A 19140-nucleotide genomic window follows, 5' to 3' on the forward strand; every position below is an offset into this window, starting at 1 on the left:
TCTTTGCAACAATCCAAAGATACACGTTATCTTTGAAATAAGATGCGAAACCCTAGGCACAAAAATGTTAACTTGTACAAGGTTGGTTGCATTGTAACTAGTCTGTCTAAATCTTGAATGTCTTACTATCTGCTTTATCCAAAAGGACACCTTTATCCAAAGGACACTTTTTAGTTTTTTCTCCTTAAGCTATATTTGAGAGTTTACAGTTGATGTTGTGGATCACTCCTCTACCAAACACTCCTCCTCCCATGACTACTATCACTCCCCTCTGTACAATCTTTCCTCCTTCTCTGATTGCTACCTTCCAATCTGCTCTTTCATTTCTTCAACTCTTCTTTCTTGAAGGAATCATCCCATGTGGCAACTCAATTTCTACCTTTCCAATGATGATTGCCAGTCTTTCCTCTCTCCTAAACTCTAGGCTTGCATTTCAAAGTGTTATTAGGGTGTGAGCACATATGACCCATGTAACGTTTTGAAACATTTGTGCATTTTGCTTCTTTCTTATTCCATTTGTTACAATCTTGTCACTTAATACTTGAAATGTTTTTCAAATTTGGATGTTTCTAGCAATCAGCTAATGCCTTTGGCCTGGTTTAGGCCTTCATCATTTCTTGCTTGGTTTATGAAAGTCATTTTTTAACTGAATGTGTTGCTTTCAGTTCCTCACTGACATAATGGCATTAGTGTAATATTTTTACGTGCTTCAACACACATACCTTCTCACCATTACTTTACAGCTCCCCCACCCCCACCCCCAGCATCACACTATCTCTGGTGTCACCTTCTCTGTTCATGGCCTTTAGTGTAATATTTTTACGTGCTTCAACACACATACCTTCTCACCATTACTATACGGCTCCCCAACCCCCACCCCCAGCATCACACTATCTCTGGTGTCACCTTCTCTGTTCATGGCCTTTTTCTCCTTCTCTAGGGGTTCCCCCCTTTGAAGAAACAGCATCTGCTCAACCTCCCCTACAGGCTCCCTTAAAGCTGGTTTCTCCTTCCTCTGCTTGTCTCTTTGCAACTCTCTGGAGGCATCTTTACCTTTACAGCTTTGCATTTTCTCTGCTATTCCCATATAAGTTCCCTGAAACCCTAGTACCATTCACAGCAGGATTTCAAAGCTTGCCTGTTGCATGAGCATTCTATGGGGTCCCAAATTACCTTTCTGTGCAATATGAATTGTGAGATGTCCGTAGAGACAGCACAACCTCATGGCTAAGAATGATAGTTACCAGTTCTAGAGATCCTACTGTAATTGTTCTAGAGTGGGGCCCTGAACACCAGTATTATAAAAAAGACAAAAGAAAAAGAAGGGAGGAAGGAAGGAAGGAAGGAAGGAAGGAAGGAAGGAAGGAAGGAAGGAAGGAAGGAAGGAAGGAAGAAGGAAAGAAAGAAAGAGAGAGAAAGAAAGAAGATCAAAACTACTTTCATCATGTGTGAATTTGAGCAAGTAACACCTTTGTGAGTTCCCAGCCCCTAGTTTTTCATTGGTAAAATGACGATAACAGTTACACAGACCTCGTTGGACTATGTACAGAATTAAATGAGATTATGCACCTAAAAGGCTTGTGGCACAGTGACACACACACACAGTACTTCGTGGTTGTTTCTAGGCTTTATTGCTTGAAAAGCTGAAAAGATGGGTGGATGAAAGGTGCCCTGAGGTTCCTTCCAACTCTCCAAGATTCTGTGATACTCCTCCTTGGGTGCTGAAGACACTTTGGCAATGTTTGGATTTCCGAACGGTTGCTTAGAAAACTAACCGGGACCTAAGACGCCCAGGTAAGCCTCAGAGTCTTTCCCAGGAGTCGTTTATTTATTTGATCTTAGTTCTGACCTAAAACCTCCACCTTCTCCAAATCACCACGGTGGTCAAAAAGGGCCTGTGCTTGGGAAATCCTTCCTTTGTTGGCGTATCTTGGACCCAAACCCTGCATTTGGACATCTGACACCCATAGGCCCATGGTTCAAACCCAGGCAGCTCTTTCCAAGTTCCAAGCAGGGACTCAGTTCTGCGCATCTGGCGGGTGTGCCCAGATTGCAATCTTTGCACCAGGCATCCAAGAACGTGCTTCGGACACACGCAGGGTGGTGGAAGCGGGTGCTTGGTTTGCATCAGGGCTGAGGGGTGGAGTAGCTCCAGCGCCCGGAGCGCGCACCCGCTCACACTCCCCAAGCCGGGGCGCGGCCACTCTGGGCACGAGGTCCCAAACCAAGTCTCTCGCTCGGCCAGGAGCCGGGGAGTACCCCAGGTCCCCGTCTGGGGCCGCCGCGAGTCTACCCTGCGGCGCGCACTCCTGACCCGGCCCCGCCCCCCGGTGGCAGCGAGTAGCGGGCGGAGCGCAAGCAGAGAGGCGCTCTGGGCTGTGCGGCGCCGCCTCTCCTCGGTGTCGGGGGAGGGACGGGGGGACCCGGCGGGAGACAGAGAAAGCCTGACCGACCGGCTGGCGAAGAGCTGCATGCAACCGGTGGGAGGCCGGGCCGGCTGGGTCTGAGGCTCGGGATCGGGCTCGGACCGTTTCCCGGCGGGTCCCTGGCGGTGAGCGCCGACGGCCCGGAAGCGGCGGCTCTGAGCTGGCAGGCGGAGGGCTGTCTCCTGTGCCCGCCTGCCCGGCGCGGTCCGAGGATGCGGGGGGGCGATGCCCGGGGCCAGGGACGCGCTCTGTCACCAGGCGCTGCAGCTGCTGGCCGAGCTCTGTGCCCGTGGGGCCCTGGAGCACGACAGCTGCCAGGATTTCATCTACCACCTGCGGGACCGTGCCAGACCCCGGCTCCGCGACCCAGGTGAGTGCCACCACTGCTGCCTGAAGGGACCCAAGGGCCTTGGGCTGGGACTTGGAGCCGCACCGGGGCCTGAGGCAGAAGAGCGGCGCGGACTGGGAGAGGGCGGGGGGTGGCCACCGAGCCAGGAGAGGGATCAAGAACCATTGCACTGTGGCCTGATGCTGTAGCCAGGCGGGGACCCGGGCGGTGGCTACTGCACGCAGGCCGAGTCCGGGTCGGCTGGGGCAGGGTTGGAGGGACCACGCCCGCCACCTGCGCTCCCATCGCCAGGGCTCCTGGGGGCGGCTCCCTAGCTCCGAGCTACGCTCTCCACTTCCTGGGCTATCTGCATTCAGAGCCAGGTGAGGCCGTGGCGGCCTCGGAGCCGTGGGAAGGGGGGACGAGGCCGAAGGAAACTCTGGGAAGTTGGGAGTTGGGGACGGCCCCGGGCTGGGGCCGAATCCCACCGGGTGCTGCTCATCGTTTCTCCTGAGCGTCTAGTTCCTTTCCTTGGTCTGGGGTGAGAAGGGCGGGACGAGATCCGGCGTTGGGCCGGGGACAGGGAGCTTCTGGTCTTGGGCAGAAGGGCCTGAACCCATTCCCGGCGGGTCGCACGGCGTGGAGGTGGCCTGGGCCTGGGAGCTAGGCTCAACCAGCGACTACCGCCGGCCACACTGGGGTCCGTAGGCTCGTCGGTCCTGGCTTATTCACCTGTAGTTATTCCTAGTGAAAGTTGCAAAGCTCTTAACTTTGGAAAGTTCATTTATTTTGGCATTTGACCAATTAAGGTTGGAGGAGGGAGTTTTAGCGGAGCCATTTGCTTTTCCCCGAGTTCCCTGTGTCTCCCAGGTCGTCTTATCCACTACTGGCTAGTGGAAAATGCATTCCTTCCAATGTTTGCTTGAGATGTTTCTCACCTGGAGAAATAGTTTTCTCGAATATTCTCCCAACCTAAGTACTTACCAGAAAAGCATATTGTGGTTGGATTGTTAAAAATGGGATGAGAAAATGGCCTTTCTCTTGATATTGCTATGTATAAATATTGGAAATGAGCTATTGCCTTGCAAAGTATCATGGACGAGCTGAAACCAATTTATTATATAAAAATCCATTTATCCAAAAGATAAATTAAAGAATTATTTGATTTATAACGAGTGTCACACTGAGCCAGACTTAAATAGTATCTCCTTGATATATTCAAGATGGGTGTGTGGGGTGAAGTCATCTGCTAACATTTAAAAGTTTATATCAGATTTTCCCTACTGGAGGCTTTTTTTCTATTGAAAAAGAAAAAATATTGTTTTCCATTGCCAGTGGTTATATATAAATTTATCGAAGGTGTTCTAAGTTGGGGAAGTTCGTCCTTAAGCAGCAGCAGTAGGACAATTATTTTACATGCTTTGCCCAAAGCAAGTGTTAGTATTGAAACATCTCACTTCCTTGCCTCTGACCCGACCACGAGTTTTCCTTGTTATCCCACATATGCAGTTGTCTTTGGCTTTACAAGAGAAGATGGATGAGGCCTATCTCCGAATCACATATTTTTGGCCAGTTTTCTGTCTCTGCTCCTTTTAATCCAGGGGCTGGATCCTGTGTTTTCAGGTTCTCTTCAGCCCCTACACCAGGCAACCCCTGAGAAAGAGTCACTAAGAAGACTTCTTACAAGAGTAAATCTGAGTCCTTGGCTGAGGAATAGCTATAGATAGGAGTCGACCTTGCTGCTCTGAGTTCCTGATATTAGTGCTCTCCTTTCTTAAACTAGGACACAGGGTTTTGAAGTAGCCCCATGCCCCTCTGGCTCTTTGGTTTGTGTTGGAAAGTAGCCAGCTCATGAGGGAAGGGATGGGGGTGGGGGGTTCGAGTGCTAGGTGAGAGGAAATGAGGCCAAAGATTACATAAGTGCACCGTCTCCTTCAGGACGCTTTTCCCTTCATTTCCAAATCTCCCTTCATTTCCCTCCTTCCTTGCCTTGTCGACATTCATTCTTACATCAGATGCATTTGTCTTCAGCCTTCTGAAGCAAGAGTGACTTTAATCTCCGAACCCTAAAAGCTGAGTAGCTAGAAAAGCTGCACCACACAACACTGTGTGAATGTCCCTGCTATGATAGTGTGAACCAGAACAACCATGCACAGCAGACCTGAGACATGGGTTCCTAGAGAGAGTCATCTCTGTAAATGGATGACTTCTTTTTCTGTAAAGGAATCCACCTGAATGCCATGTCCTAGCTTTCTCTGTTATTGTCCATTCACGGCCACCCAGTGATAGCTAGGTTTCCTCAAGCTCAACTAAGGACTTTGGTTATAAAAGGAGAAAAAAGATATAATTTCCTGTGGAGAGCAAAGTGACCCTGCATCTAGGAAATTTACTCATTTTTTCAGAGGTGTGGAAAGACTAGGGCACAGACCAGTGGGCCTGAGCCATCAGAAAGGTTATTTTTTTGTCCGGGTAGTTATAGTGCCCTGTTGGGGGAGTACAGCACCCAGATTTCCCTGACTTGGTGTTCACAGAGGACTTGATGCAATTGTGATTTTAAAAAATAAGCCTAAGTTACAATTGGAACTGAAGTGCCTCACACAGTCTGTCATCTGTACCAACTTGTGGAAAGTAAAGTGCTGAGTGTGAGCACTTTCATCCATAGAAAGCAATTAGAATGTGCTGTTGGTTGCTTTTATGGTGTTTTATATGTTACTGATGTGGGACATAAACTTGCAGGCCTCAGAGACTAGCCTTTAAGGCAGAGGGAAGAGCAAGTGCACAGGCCCTGAGGTGGGAGCATTATTGATATGATTCTAGAAATGGTGACTTCAGAGGTGGCTGGAGAGGCGTGAAAGAGATGGAGAGTGGTAAGACATATGGTCAAGGGTTAGAGAGAGTGGATCATGCAGAGTCTTGTAAACCATTATAAAGACTTTGGATTTTACTCTGAATGAGATAGGAAGCCATTAGAAGGTACTGAGCGGAGAAGTGACAACACTTTGACTGCTATGTTGAAGAGCAAAGATGAAGTCAGAGAAACCTCTTAGGAAGCTGTTTCAGAAATCCAGACAGAGGTGACAGTGACTTCAACAGCGATAGTGGCAATGGAGGTGATGAGAAGTAATTGGATTATGAACACAATTTGTGGGTACAGCCACAAGTATTTATTGAAGGAAGAGATGTGAAAGGTGAGAGAAGGGCAACTAAGGAAGCTTCAAAGGCTTTTTGACCTGAAAATTCCATGTACAAGTGGAAGTCTTCAGGAAGAAGGTAGGGGTGAGGAGGGAAATCATGAAGCTTATTTTTTATTTTATTTTAACTTTTTATAACACATTAAGTGTGTGATGCCTCTTTAGATAGCCAGGCTGTTTTTCAGTTAAACAGTGACCTGAGGTATGACTATCCTCTTTAATGTCAATTGCTCTATGCTTGTATTTTATAACTGGAGACTTCGCTGTCAAGAAGATTAATTGGTTGTAGAACAGCATGTATTGTTAGAAGGTTTTCCTTGTAGGGAATTAAAAGGTCTCTTAAATTTCTGCCCATGGATCTTGATTATACTTTTTTTGGTCAAAAAGCATTAGTCTTATCCCTCTTCTCCATCATACACCTTTAGCTACTAGGAGGTAACCTATCCTAACTTCTCTAGATCCACTCTGTTCAAGGAACAGAAAGGAGGATTGTATCATGTAATGTCTAGGTCTTAAACATGTTTTTATCATTTTCTTTTTAAGTCTTTTCTTCTGTAGGGTGCCAACCATGTTTGTGCCAAGCACTTTATGTAGGTCATTTCACTAGTCCTCATAAGTTTTCTAAGCACTCATCTGTGTTCCAGCAGCAGTAGCAGCTTCTGGGAGCTTGTTAGAATCGGAGAATCTCATTTATGTCCCAGACCCACTGAATATGAATCTGTATATTAACAGGATCCTCAGGTGAGAGTTGTAGGCACATTAAAGTTCAAGAACCATGGTTAAAAGTGATTGATATATCTGAGTAAACTGAAGTGCGGAGAAGTAAACTAGCTCAGGGCCATGGAGTCCATTTAAAAGAAGAATTGGGTCTAAGTTAAAATAGCTTCTTAGGTAGTCACATCACATATACTGCAAACTGAGGAGTTATTGTCAATGAATAACTAGGTATCTTTCGTAAGAGCCACACTTAGACCTACTTTCTCTCTTCTGTACTTGTATGATGGATTTAATCCCCAAGTGTAGGTCACATTCTATGTAGTTATAAAGATTCAGATTAGTATTTTTGATTATGAATTCTGTTATCCAGGATACTGGTTTTCCATTCATGTTCCAACTCCATATTCTGGAGATTTTTCTGCATGTTCTCTGTGTTTGTACCCAAGGTCTAGAAAAGCTTCAGCAGGTCAGAGTGTGAAGCAGAGCCTTAAGACTCGTGATTATTGACTCTTCTCTCCACGTAAATATTACTCTATTCAAGAAAAGCTTTTTCTAGATCACTGGTTTTCAACTTTGGCTGTACATTAGGAATACTTAGGGAGCTGGAACAAACAAACAGAAAAAACAAACAACAACAACAAAAGCTACCAACGATTGGGCTGCACCCTAGACCAGTTTTAAATCACAGTCTCTGGGAAATGGGCCTGGTATCAGTATTTTTAAAGTTCATCTATTGATTCTGATGTGCAGCCAAGTAGAGAGCAACCTTTGAGACCATTGGGCAAAGAATGCATCCACCTAACGCTTCTCAGCTCAGCTCACATTTGTTTCTTGCAAAGTTAGGAAAGATAGTATCAAATACCAGGAACCTTCACTGTTACCCTGTACAGCTAGCACCCATATCAACTGATTCTTAACTTTCTTTTCACAACATTATCCCAAATTTTTATTTTGAGGGCTCGTTGAACATGTCATAAGGCTCTGTTATGTTCATCCAATCTGAGAGGGGAAAAAACAAACCAATCAAGAAAAATCTTGCCTAAATAGAGTGTCATTAAAAGGTCAGAATATAGAACCTTCACGAATGTCACCTTATGTTATAGTCAAGTCACTTATTAGAAAATGTACATGTAAAATAATAATTAAATATAATTTCTATGAGAAAACCTCCAAAATAATCATCAAGATTAAATATTAGCCTTGATTCAAATTTTTCTAAGATAGTCAAAAGAGAATCCATCTTGAAACACTGGATGTTTATGAATAGACCTTGGTGTGATTATGCACAATGGGATTAATTTTTTAAAATTAGTGTTAATTGCAATCAGGAAAAAGAGTCTTCTAAGGAATTAGTGGCATATTGGATGCACAATATGTGAAGATCTAATTTGCATTTACTTCAGTGACATTTTAGGGCTCCTTTATAAATATTTTATTTAAACAGGTGTGTTTTCATTTCTGCGGTACTCCTCTACATGGACTAGTGAGTGGTTTAGTCATGAGGTAATTATCAAGAGGGGAAAACAAAAGCAAATTGTGGTAAAGGCATCGCAGGCAGCCCTAGGGCCAGCTGCCTCTTTCACAATAAACAATCAAAAACACAAACTTCTTGATGTGGGATAAACTCTCAAGGAAAAATTAAACCGACACCTAAAGGAAATCATCCTAAAATTTTCTATTGTATATAGAGCATAGGTGTTGCTTGCACTGCAAAAGCATTGAGGCACTTTTATGTTTGTGGTACAAGTGCAATTTCCCATATGGTTGGCTTAAAAACATTCATAATCTCTTCCTAACAGGTTGACTCGAGGGAATTAACAAGTTCACACTCCAAAGTGTATAGAGAAAGTGGAGGAGCTTAGTGAGAGGCATACATGGGGGAGGAATCTCACTTTTGAAAGGATAAGTATGGAGTACGCATTTCTATTTTCTGAATGAAGTTGAATAAAATCACCATTTGTGAAGAAGTTTTCAGTGTTCACTGCAATCTTGGAGCAAGAAATGTGCATCACAACTTCTTTTTCTTTCAAATGTTTCATTTGGTGGGCTCTAGGAAGGGCTTTAGACCACATCAAATCCTGAGGACTAGGCTCTGCAGATCTCTTTGAAATCTTCATATGTCCTTGAACATGTATTTTATCACACAAAAAATTTAAATCAACATTGATAGAACTGCACCTGAGAGAAAAAATATCTTCCAGGACATCAAGATGACAAAATGATATAAGCAAGGACTTTGGAGTTAGAATCTGACTGCACTTACTACCTCAGTGACCCTGAGTAAAACATTTCACTCTTCATTTTATTCATCTGTAAAATAGGAGTGGAAGATTGCTGTAACACCGTGCTCAGAGTAAATGCCCAAATAAGTGATCAGTAAATTGATGTTGTTGGTAGTATCACCTGCCCATGTTTCCTTTCAGCTGTAGTCCACAAACATGTTTATATTTTACCATTTGTAATTATTTGTAGGCTAAATTTACTTTTTACTGTTTTGTAAACTTAGCATTTTATTACCTCTTATTAGCTGTGTGTTCCTGGACAAGTTATTTAACCTCTGTGTCCTCATTTTCTCACCAGTAAAATGTATTACTAGTATCTGGGTTACTAGTATCCAGATAAAGTATAGACTGCCAGTTCAATTTAAATTTCAGATAAACAATGGGTAATAATGTATGGCACATAATTATACAAAACAATTATCTGTTGTTTATCTGAAATTCAAATTGAACTGAGCATCCTATAATTTTATTTGGTGATGCTGACAACCCTATACTAACTAGTACCTAACTCGCAATGCATATGAAATACCATAGTATCTGGTATATGCTCATAGTAATACACATAGTAAATGCTCAATAAATACTAGCCATTGTTTCTATTATTATAATTTTCCCATTGTTAACACTTATTATTATGTAATTATTATTATTATTGTGAAGACTATGTATATTCCAAAGAATGTCTATACCTTTTTTATTTAAGCATTCTTTTGAGGCTATTCTAGCTTGTAATTTTTCTTTTTTTTTAGTGTGAATAATGTCTTGTATTTATAGGTCCCTATTTCCTTTTGGGAAAAATTTTTCATGATAAATTATAAACAGTGAGCCCTAACTGTTTTCGGTAGATCTATGTTAGTTAGTCCTGCTACATGTCAACAGTAAATCTGCTAGTGAATTAGGTGTATAATGTGAACAAAAAGTTGCTAATTTTACATGGTTTAAATAGCTGCCTAGTTGTTTTGATTTGTGTCTTTTTTTTTGTTGGTAGGACTGAATATTTTTTGTTTTGAACCTTCTTATATTTACTCTTATGTGATTTTTTGTGTTTTCTACCACATTCTCTATCATGTGCCAGTTTATTTTTTGAGAATCTTAATGTTTTTTCTACCAGTTTCCATTAATTAGAATGTACATATTCTGTCAAATTAGCTCACAGAAGGAGTATTGTATAGTGAATGAGCTCAGGTTGTCTGACTATAATCAACCCATTATATTAAAGTGTCTTTTGAAATTTCAGGGGTGCTTCAATAAATAGGGGTTAGTTGTAACATTCTTTTCCAATGCAAAATGCTGCATTCATTAATATGAAATATGAGAAAAGTTGTTATAATTTGAATCTCTTTTTCTTTGTGTTTTCTTTCCCACTCCAAACCACCCCACCCTACCCTTATGTAGCTGTTGCTTAACCACATAGAATTGATCCATCTTTTCTAGTTATAATTAAGTTAAATTCCAAAAACATTTATTGAGGGCCCCTTAAGTGCTATGTACAAGGTTGGGCATCTGTCATTCAAAGATACATTAGACATGCTTACTGCCCCTATGGAATTGACATAAAACAATAATGGCAAATAATAAAATCAAGAAGGGAGATATCTGCTGGATACAGTACAGATAAAAGAGTAGAGAAGTAATTAGCTGACTGGAGCAGATCTGCAGAGGCTTCCAACAGAAGGCTATTCTTGGGCAGAAGAGTTTGCCTGGAATTTGTTGGTGGGAAGAGCGTTCTAGGAATTTACAAAGGCCCTAACACAGAAGAGGATGAATTCTGGGTAACAGTAAGTTGAGTGTGTTTTGCCAATGTTGAGAGATGGATCTGCTCTAGTAAACAATGGTCAAATCAGATCACGAAAGCCCCTGTATGCCATTGCCAAAATCCCACTGAGGGCTGACTGGAGCACTCTGATGCAGAAATCTTGAAAGAAGTACAATTTATACGATAAGCCCAAAGCATCCATTCTCAGCAAAGCACACCAGGAGATTTCAGTTCCATGAATGCAGCTTCTCAAGTCTTCCTGGTTCCTCATGGAAAATATACTCAGGTTACTGGCAAAGATGTTCTTTCTGTCCAAGATAAGGTCCTCACAGATTGGAATCAATGAATGGAAGTTTACCCATTTTAGATCTCCAACATGTCACCCAAAACCCAACTGTAGTTACCTTGAATAGTTGTAAAGACTGCCTTTAGCAAGTTTAGTCGTCTGGTTCAAACATCTGGATTCCAGATATAATTCCTGACTATGCCAACAGTGACATCTTGCTTCCTTGCCTGGTTATTTAATAATGAAAAAAGCAATGTGTTCAGCTGCATTGTAACTACCCAGTCTGTGGATGTGCACAGTCTGTTTTCTCTGAAGTTATAGGGCCCAAGAGGGAATAAGCATGGCAGGCCTGCCTAGTGCCCACCAAACCACGCTGTAGAGATGGTTGTTTTTTCTGTGTACAGGGGCTACCAATTAACAGGCATAATTTTTAAAAATAATTGATTGAATGCCCTTAAGTGGGTCACATGCTGTCCATTTCTAATATCGGCCTCCTCATCCCCACCCCATACATGTACACTTTGCTTATCACATTTTTGGGACATGCCTGCCTATTGAAGACATCTTAGTTTGTATCAGCTGTAGCACTGCAGAACCATTAAAAGAGTTTACGCTGAAAATTCAGGTGAGTTTTATCACTTAATTTGGTATTCTGGAGACCGGATGAAAATTGATTGGAGAGGCTGTAGTTGGGGATGCCAGTTATTTGCTCATCATATGTTTATTGAGCATCTGCTAAGCACCAGGCTCTGTTGTAAGTATGTACAAATGTAGATATCTAGAAACAGTATTGTATATACAGTAGGGAATCAAACAGAAAATTAAAAGTTTGTCCTCATGAAACTTACATTTTGGTGAAAGGAAAATGATAATATATATGTAAATTATATAGTATGTTAGATAGTAGTAAGTGCTAAGGAAAAAAAAAAAAACAAAGCGTGGAAAGAGACCAAGACATAAAGACTAAACTGGCATCACTGAGAAGTTGACAGATGAGTAAAGGTCAGAAGGAAATGTGGGAGCAGGATACGCATGTAGCAGGGGAAGAGCATTCCAGGCAGGAGAGCAGCGGGTACAAAGATCCCAAGGCAGGATCGTGCTTGACATGTTTAGGTACTAGCCAAGGGTTAGTATGACTGTAGTGAGGTTGGCAAAAAAGAGAGTAGTAGTAGATGAGGTCAGAGAGGTGATGGCAGACTGATTATAGGCCTCTATAAGCCTTTTATTTTTTTAAGTGACTTTTACTTGCAGTAAGATAGGAAGACATTAGCAAGTTTTATCAGAAGAGAGAGAACATCTGACGTAGGAAGAGAAAGGATCACTCTGACCAGCGCATAGAAAACAGACTATAGGAGGGTAAGGTTGAAGTTAGGGAGAGGAGTTATAAGGCTGTTGTAATCATGTAGGTGAAAGATGGTGGTGGTTTGGACCAGAGTGATAGCAGTGGAGATAGTAGGAGGTGGTCAGATTCTGGGCAGCTGGAAGGTGGAGAAGACAATATTTACTAATGGATGGATATTGAGTGTGAAAGAGAGGAGTCAAGACTAAGACTGTGGCCTGAGCAGCTAGGAGAATAGAGTTGTAGGAAAAGTAAGCTTGAGGGGCATGACCAGCAGCTCAGTTTTTGATGTGGGATGTTGGAAATGCTTATTAGTGAGTCCAGTGGGGATACAGACTAGACGGTTGGATATATGAGCCTGGAGTTTGGGAAAGATGGCTAGGCTGAAGGTATAAACATGGGAGTTGTCAGCATGTATGTGATATTTAAAATGAGTCTGGCTGAAATTATCTAGGAAGGCAAAGTGAACAGGAGAGTGAAGAGGACCCAGACTAAGTTCTAGAACTGTCCAACAGTAAGAGGCTAGAGAGAACGTGAGGAACCACAAAGGAAGATTAATGAAGAAACACTAGAAATGAAAGAGAAAATCCAAGTAAGAGTGTTGACCTGGAAGCCAAGATTAACAAGAAGGTAATCAAATAAGAAGGAATAAGCAACTGTGTCCAGTGCTACTGTTAGGTCAAGCAGAATGAAGACTGGGTACTCACCATTGCAGGTAGTGATGCAGGGGTCATTGGAAGTGATGTTGACAAGCATTTTTGATAGAGAGGTGGGAACAAGAGCCTGATTGGCATGGCTGTAAGAGAGATTGAAGGGAGAGGAATTGGGGCAGTGAAGACAGAATATTCATTTAAGTTTTTCTGCTGACAAGAGCAAATAAATGGCATAGTAGTTGCTGGTGAGGGAAGTGAGATCAAGGGTTTTATTTATTTATTTATTTATTTATTTATTTATTCATAAGTTACGAGACTTAACAGCACCAAGGTGATGGGAATGACTAGTACAGAACAAAAATTCATGATATAGGATAAAGAGGGGAGGATTGCTAGAATCATATACTTGGTTGAGAAGTTGGGTATATTTCCCAAGAGTTCAGTGTAGGCATTTAGGCACCACAGGCACATAGATGATATTTAAAGCCAAAAAACTAGATGAGCTTACTGTCTTAATCCATTTGCACTGCCCTAGCAAAATTAACATAAGCTGGGTAGCTTACGAACAACAAACATTTATTTCTCACAGTTCTGCAGGCTGGAAAGTCCAAGAGCAAGGAGCTGTCAGATGCAGTGTCAGGTGAGGGCCTGTTCCTCATAGAGAGCACGTTCTCTCTGTGTCCTCACGTGGTGGAAGGGGTTTCTTTCATAAGGGCATTAATCCCATTCCTGGGGGCTCTGCCCTCATAGTCTAGTCACTTCCCCAAAAGCCCTAGCTCTTAGCATTTTTCATACTAGGGATTAGGTTTCAATATATGAATTTGGGGAGGACACAAACATTCAGACCTTCACACTTACCAAGGGGTGAATAAAAAGTAGAAAAGAAGTCAAACAACTGATTACAAGTCAGAGAAATGTGCAGGAACCAATAAGGAGACTGAGAAGGACCAGAAAGTAATATGGGAGAAAAATCAAGACCATGCTGGCTTGGAAATTAAGAAAGTATTCCTAGGTGGAAGGAAGGATCCCCTGAGTTAAACGCAGCTGATAGGTCAAGATGACAACCAAGAACTGACTATTGCATTTAATAACATGGAGGCTAATTGGTGACCTTGAACCGAGTGGTTTTGGAGGAGTGGTGCCTGAGTGGAATTGGTGAAGGTCTAACTAGAGTCTTTTAAAAAGAGAATGAGAGGAGAGAAATTGAGGGAAAAGTAAGCAATTTTTTTGAATTATTTTGTGAAGGGAAAGGGAGGAGAAACTGATTCAAAAGAAGGCTTTTAAAGGAAAGACAAAATAACTGTATATTTATATTCTGGAGAGAGGGAAAAATGATGTAGAGGATTGAACTACTGGAGTGATGTGCTAAGTAGGCTGAGTAGGTGGGTTTTTCAACAACACTTTATTCATTGTCAAGAAGTCAGGGCAGAATATGTGGGCACAGGTGGGCAGATGTGGTTTGGGAATCTTGCAGAAGTTTGCTTTCTGATTGCTCTTCTATTCTTGGTGAAATAGGAAGCAGCAAATTTATAGTCTGAGAGTGGGGATGGTTAGGAAGTAATGGCAACTTGAAAATAAGAGAGTTATAAATGTCTAGGAGAGTGGAAGAGCAAATTGATTAGGGAAGGAAGTGTGATTGCCAGACAATACCAAGGGCCTGCTTGAAGTTGGCGATCATGAATTTAAAGTGATTTCCATCAGCATAGGTGTGTGTTTTTCTTCCATGTTCAACTCTTTTTGTGCAGTCATGGAAGAGAGGGAAGTTTGTGTTTAAGCCAGGGTTGTTTGTATGTAGAACAAAGAAAGAGTGGCAAAAGAGTTTAGGGTATATAGAATAGATTGGAATGATTGATTCTGAAATTTCATCAGAGCAAGGAGAGAAAAGCAGATATGTAAAAGGATTAGGGGTAGTGAAGACGTGGTAGGATTAGTGGATTGTAGGTCCTGGAGGGGTGGAATGCTTGTTGAAAATGCAGTGAGGAGAAGGGGGTCAGAGAGTGAGATGTTTGAAATCAGGATTCTGGAGGAGTTGCAATTGTTGGCATGATCAGGTCCAGGACATGATCACGAGAGGCATGATGGGGAGAGGGGAACAAATGATTGAAGATAGGAGCTCAAAGAACTACAGGCCCAGGGTTTTGGAAGTGCTATAGACATGGATATTGGGTTTGCTGAGGATTATGACGAAAGTAGTTTTGGAAAGAGTGACAGTAAGCCAGCAATTGAGCTCTTCCAGGAATGTGGGGGAAGCAATCTGAGGAATGATAGATGTCTACAACAAGGATGGGTGGTTGTGGTGTAGTGGTGTGGTCAGACAATGTGAGATTTCAAGCTGGGTATTTTTAAAGAAAACAGCAGCAGGCAGTAAACTATGAATTTTTACTTAAGTAGAAGTGTTGAAGGAATATTTTAAGGCAGTAGAGATGCCTTAAGAGATATTTAAGAGATAAAATAATTAGTCATGATATGAAATAGAGAGATCCTGATTCCCAATTTTTTTGCGTATGTGCCTGGAAAGATGTCCCTATAACTTATTAGGTTTACCACAGGAAGTCAAGCACATTTTGTGGGAAAATAATGAGATTAATTTTAAACACATTAAGTTTGGGATATATATGACATGTCATGCAGATGTCCAGGGCAGTTGACTGGTGGAAAACTGGGAAGAAGTTACTGGAAATAAGGAGGGTGAAAAACGATTGAATGTCAAGGCCCCTTGCAACTCGAAGATTTTTGTAAAGTGGTTCCCGGTTTCAGCTATGCATCAAAATCAGTTAAGGAACTTTTGAAGACACAACTACCCTGTCCCAAGATTGACCAAATCAGCCTTCAAGGGTGACATCTAAAATACCTCTACACAGCTAGGGTTGCAAATGACATGCACTTACGGCCTTCATGGTTTACAATTACTTTTTACAGCCCCTTTGTCAAAATAAATGCTCAAACTGTCTATGTAAAACTTTTATAAAATATTAGGCAAAGAAACCCAAACTTGAAAATGTGTTTTCTATCTATGATGGATTCTTTTTTTTTTTTTTTAACCACAATGAATTTTCTCTAATTATTAGTAAGTACAGCTACTCTTGGCACAATTACTAATAAATTCTGTAGAAAATTTAGCTCTAGGATGTAACTGTAGTGTCCTAGCCCTAAGTAAAATCATGGTCTTCTTTATCTCTAGGCAAGTAATATGATTATCATTTGTTCTTATTTTAGGATAACCATGCAGTACATAAACCCTGTGAAAACTCTAACTGGGCCATGAGGTTAGAGAATAACATGGTTGCTTGATTCCTGTAGGGTATAAATCATCCTAGCCAATATGCTCACTTCTTGTCAGAAAAGTCTGCGAAACAGAGAAAGAAGCTGGACAAGAATGAGGAGGCCACATTAGAATCACTTTTATCACTTTTAACTTGGGAGTCATAGGATCCCAAGTTAAACATATTTCCATTCTTATTTTTCCAAATAATATGAATGTCAATTGCTGGCATAGCTGAGCTAGCTCTGAAGGCTTCCCAAATCATTTCAGAGGAAATGAGAGAACAGTGCTGCTTGCTCTTCTTTAATCTGTTCCACCGTGACTGCTACTTTAGATTTAATATAACTGTAATATCGTGAATTTATAGGTCATCCTTCTTCTGGGGCTTTTAAAGTACTTTGTGTGTATTACTTTAATTTTTAGGAAACTCAAATTCATCGTCTTATGGAATCTATTTCAGAGGGAATCTACAAAGAGAACTAGAAAATCCCCCAAAGTGTTTATTTTTTTTCTTTCAGATGCCTTTGGTAGGAAAATTCATTGATTCTAACTCCACACTGCTTTAGAGGCCATTTATGTGTGGATTACTGTTGGCTTCTCTTGGGGAGAATCTAATCCCCACAAGTTCAGTTAGAGAGGATCCACTCTGCACGCTGATAAAGATTAAAACTGCAGCTCTTTTCCATTGCATTGTCTTCTTTTTTTGTCTTTTAATTTTTGTATTATCTTATGCTTCAGTAATTCAATCACATCTGCCTTCCCAGTGCCTCAGTATGTGGGAACCGGGAAGTTAAATTGGGCAGATTAACAAAACAGGAGCTCTACTTCATGTGCCTTTATTGTAAAATGTGATGTCTTAGGGTTTGCGGTGGTGTCCCATAGTGCTAGAGACAATCATCAGATTTGACCCAGGGAAACTCCCGGAGAAAAGTGAGTAGTAAATAGTGGCCTTAATGATGCAATTAGAACATGGGGGATTGTCAGAAGAGGATCAGAGTTAGCTTTGTAGTACCTGATTCCTTAAATGTTTAGAAAATAGTTTCATTAAATATAGTAAAATATTTGTCTACTGATTTATATTGCTTTTAATCTTCTCTTTTTCCAAAATCTCATGCTAATTAAATTAACATTCCTATAAAAAAACATACTGAATACAATATACATGATTAAGTGAGACTTATTTTAGATTCATAAATAGTACAATAAACTATAAAGACTTAGAAGTCATAAACTTTTACTTTTCATTAATGAAGCAATCTGTAAATATATAAAACCAAGTTTGTTATAACTTTACAAATTAGAAAAATGAGAATTATGTTGGAGACTACAATACTTTGCTAGTAATAGAATGCATCAAATAGACAAAATAAATACATAGAGGATAGAAGTTATATAGTTAAAATAATAAAGAAAAATCATATTGACAAAACATTTAAAAAATTAATCAGCATGTGATTAATTTTTTAGACATGACAATACAAAGGAAAAGTTAATTCCAACAGGTAAAAATTGCATGCACCACATTTACTGACCATAAAATAATCAATGAGTGTATCAATGAGTGATTAAGAAGTAACAACAATACCAAAACTCTAAACACTTAAAAATTGAACTCTTTCAGAGATCTCTTGAGTTAAAAAAATCAGAAATGGACACTGAAATTATAGACGTTGAGAACACAATGGAGTATAACCAAAGCTATATTTAGATGAAAATTTCTAATTCTAAGTTGTTAATAGCAAGTAAATACAGCAATAGAAAAAAATGCATTGAAGTTAAGAGCCTAAAAATAGAAAAGTAAAGCAAATCAAAAGAAGAAAAAAAAAGAGCAAAGCATCAGTAAAACCGAAAGAAGAAATTACTGAATTAGAAAGTGAAAAAAACCCAAAGAAGCAGTGTTAATAAATAAAACCCAGGTGTGTCATTCTGAAATGAAAAATAAATATTGTGCTATTCTGATTAAGGAAAAAATGAGAAAGCACAAATATAAAGCAAAAAGAACAAGAAAGAGGATTTAATAACAGATATAGAAGACAATAGAAAGCATAAGAAAATGTCATATATGTCAATGATGTAGAGGTACAAATTGAGTGGAAGGCATAAACATCTTAGAGTGAGTATAAAAATATTTAGAAGAAATTGAAAGGTGGTCAAAGAACTTTCTGTGTAGAAAGGTATAGGCCTAAATATTTTTATAGCTCAAGTAACAAAATATTAAGTACTACATCAGCCCTCTTATTTGTTGGAACCACAAATAGTCATTACAAATTTGTGTTGTCATTGCAACAAAAGTTTTCAGTGAGCACAAGAATTAAAGGTCATCAGCACTTCCATTAACAATCACTGTTAATACTTTTACCAGAAGTGGAATTGCTAGGCTTATGCACATTAAATATTTTGATATAAAATTAACAAATTGTCCTCTACAAAGGTTTAACAACTCATATACTGTGGAAACTATACTGTGGCATAGAAAAAACATGGAAGGCATCCTAATTTACTATGTGAGGCTAGTATCACACTAATATCAAATCTGACAAAGACAATAGTAAAGAAATCTTGATACCAGTCTCAGTTAAGAACATAAATATATTGTAAATAATAGTAAAACAAATACAGCTTTGTATTAAAAATAATGATGTACTGTAACCTGGTGAGGATTTAAGACTACAGGAATGGTAAAATACTAGGAAGCCTAGTATTGCACAGATAGGTTTTTTTGTTGTTTTATATATATAATTATTTTAACTTTTGACGATTTATGCAAAATAAGTCACAAACTGTACACATTTTCCTCTATCTCCAGTCATTCTCTGATTTTAAAAATATAACCGTATTGAGACATGTTTTACATATTATAGAATTCACCCTGAAAGTGTACAATGGAATTATTTTTTAGT

General features: G+C 40.3%; 1 protein-coding gene across 2 annotated transcripts in view; it reads left to right on the top strand.

Annotated features, from left to right (window-relative positions):
• Positions 1-2415: 2415 nt before the first annotated feature.
• The window catches only part of SYT9 (synaptotagmin 9), a 229336-nt gene continuing 212611 nt past the window's right edge, over positions 2416-19140 (top strand). For both annotated transcript variants that reach the window (XM_010361027.2, XM_010360966.2), the window contains exon 1: positions 2416-2796. In XM_010361027.2, the coding sequence (XP_010359329.2) occupies positions 2652-2796 (145 nt within the window). In that variant the 5' untranslated portion in view covers positions 2416-2651. The remainder of the gene's footprint in view (positions 2797-19140) is intronic.

The sequence above is a fragment of the Rhinopithecus roxellana genome, chromosome 15, assembly GCF_007565055.1.
Source record: "Rhinopithecus roxellana isolate Shanxi Qingling chromosome 15, ASM756505v1, whole genome shotgun sequence".
Taxonomy (NCBI): Eukaryota; Metazoa; Chordata; class Mammalia; order Primates; family Cercopithecidae; genus Rhinopithecus; species Rhinopithecus roxellana.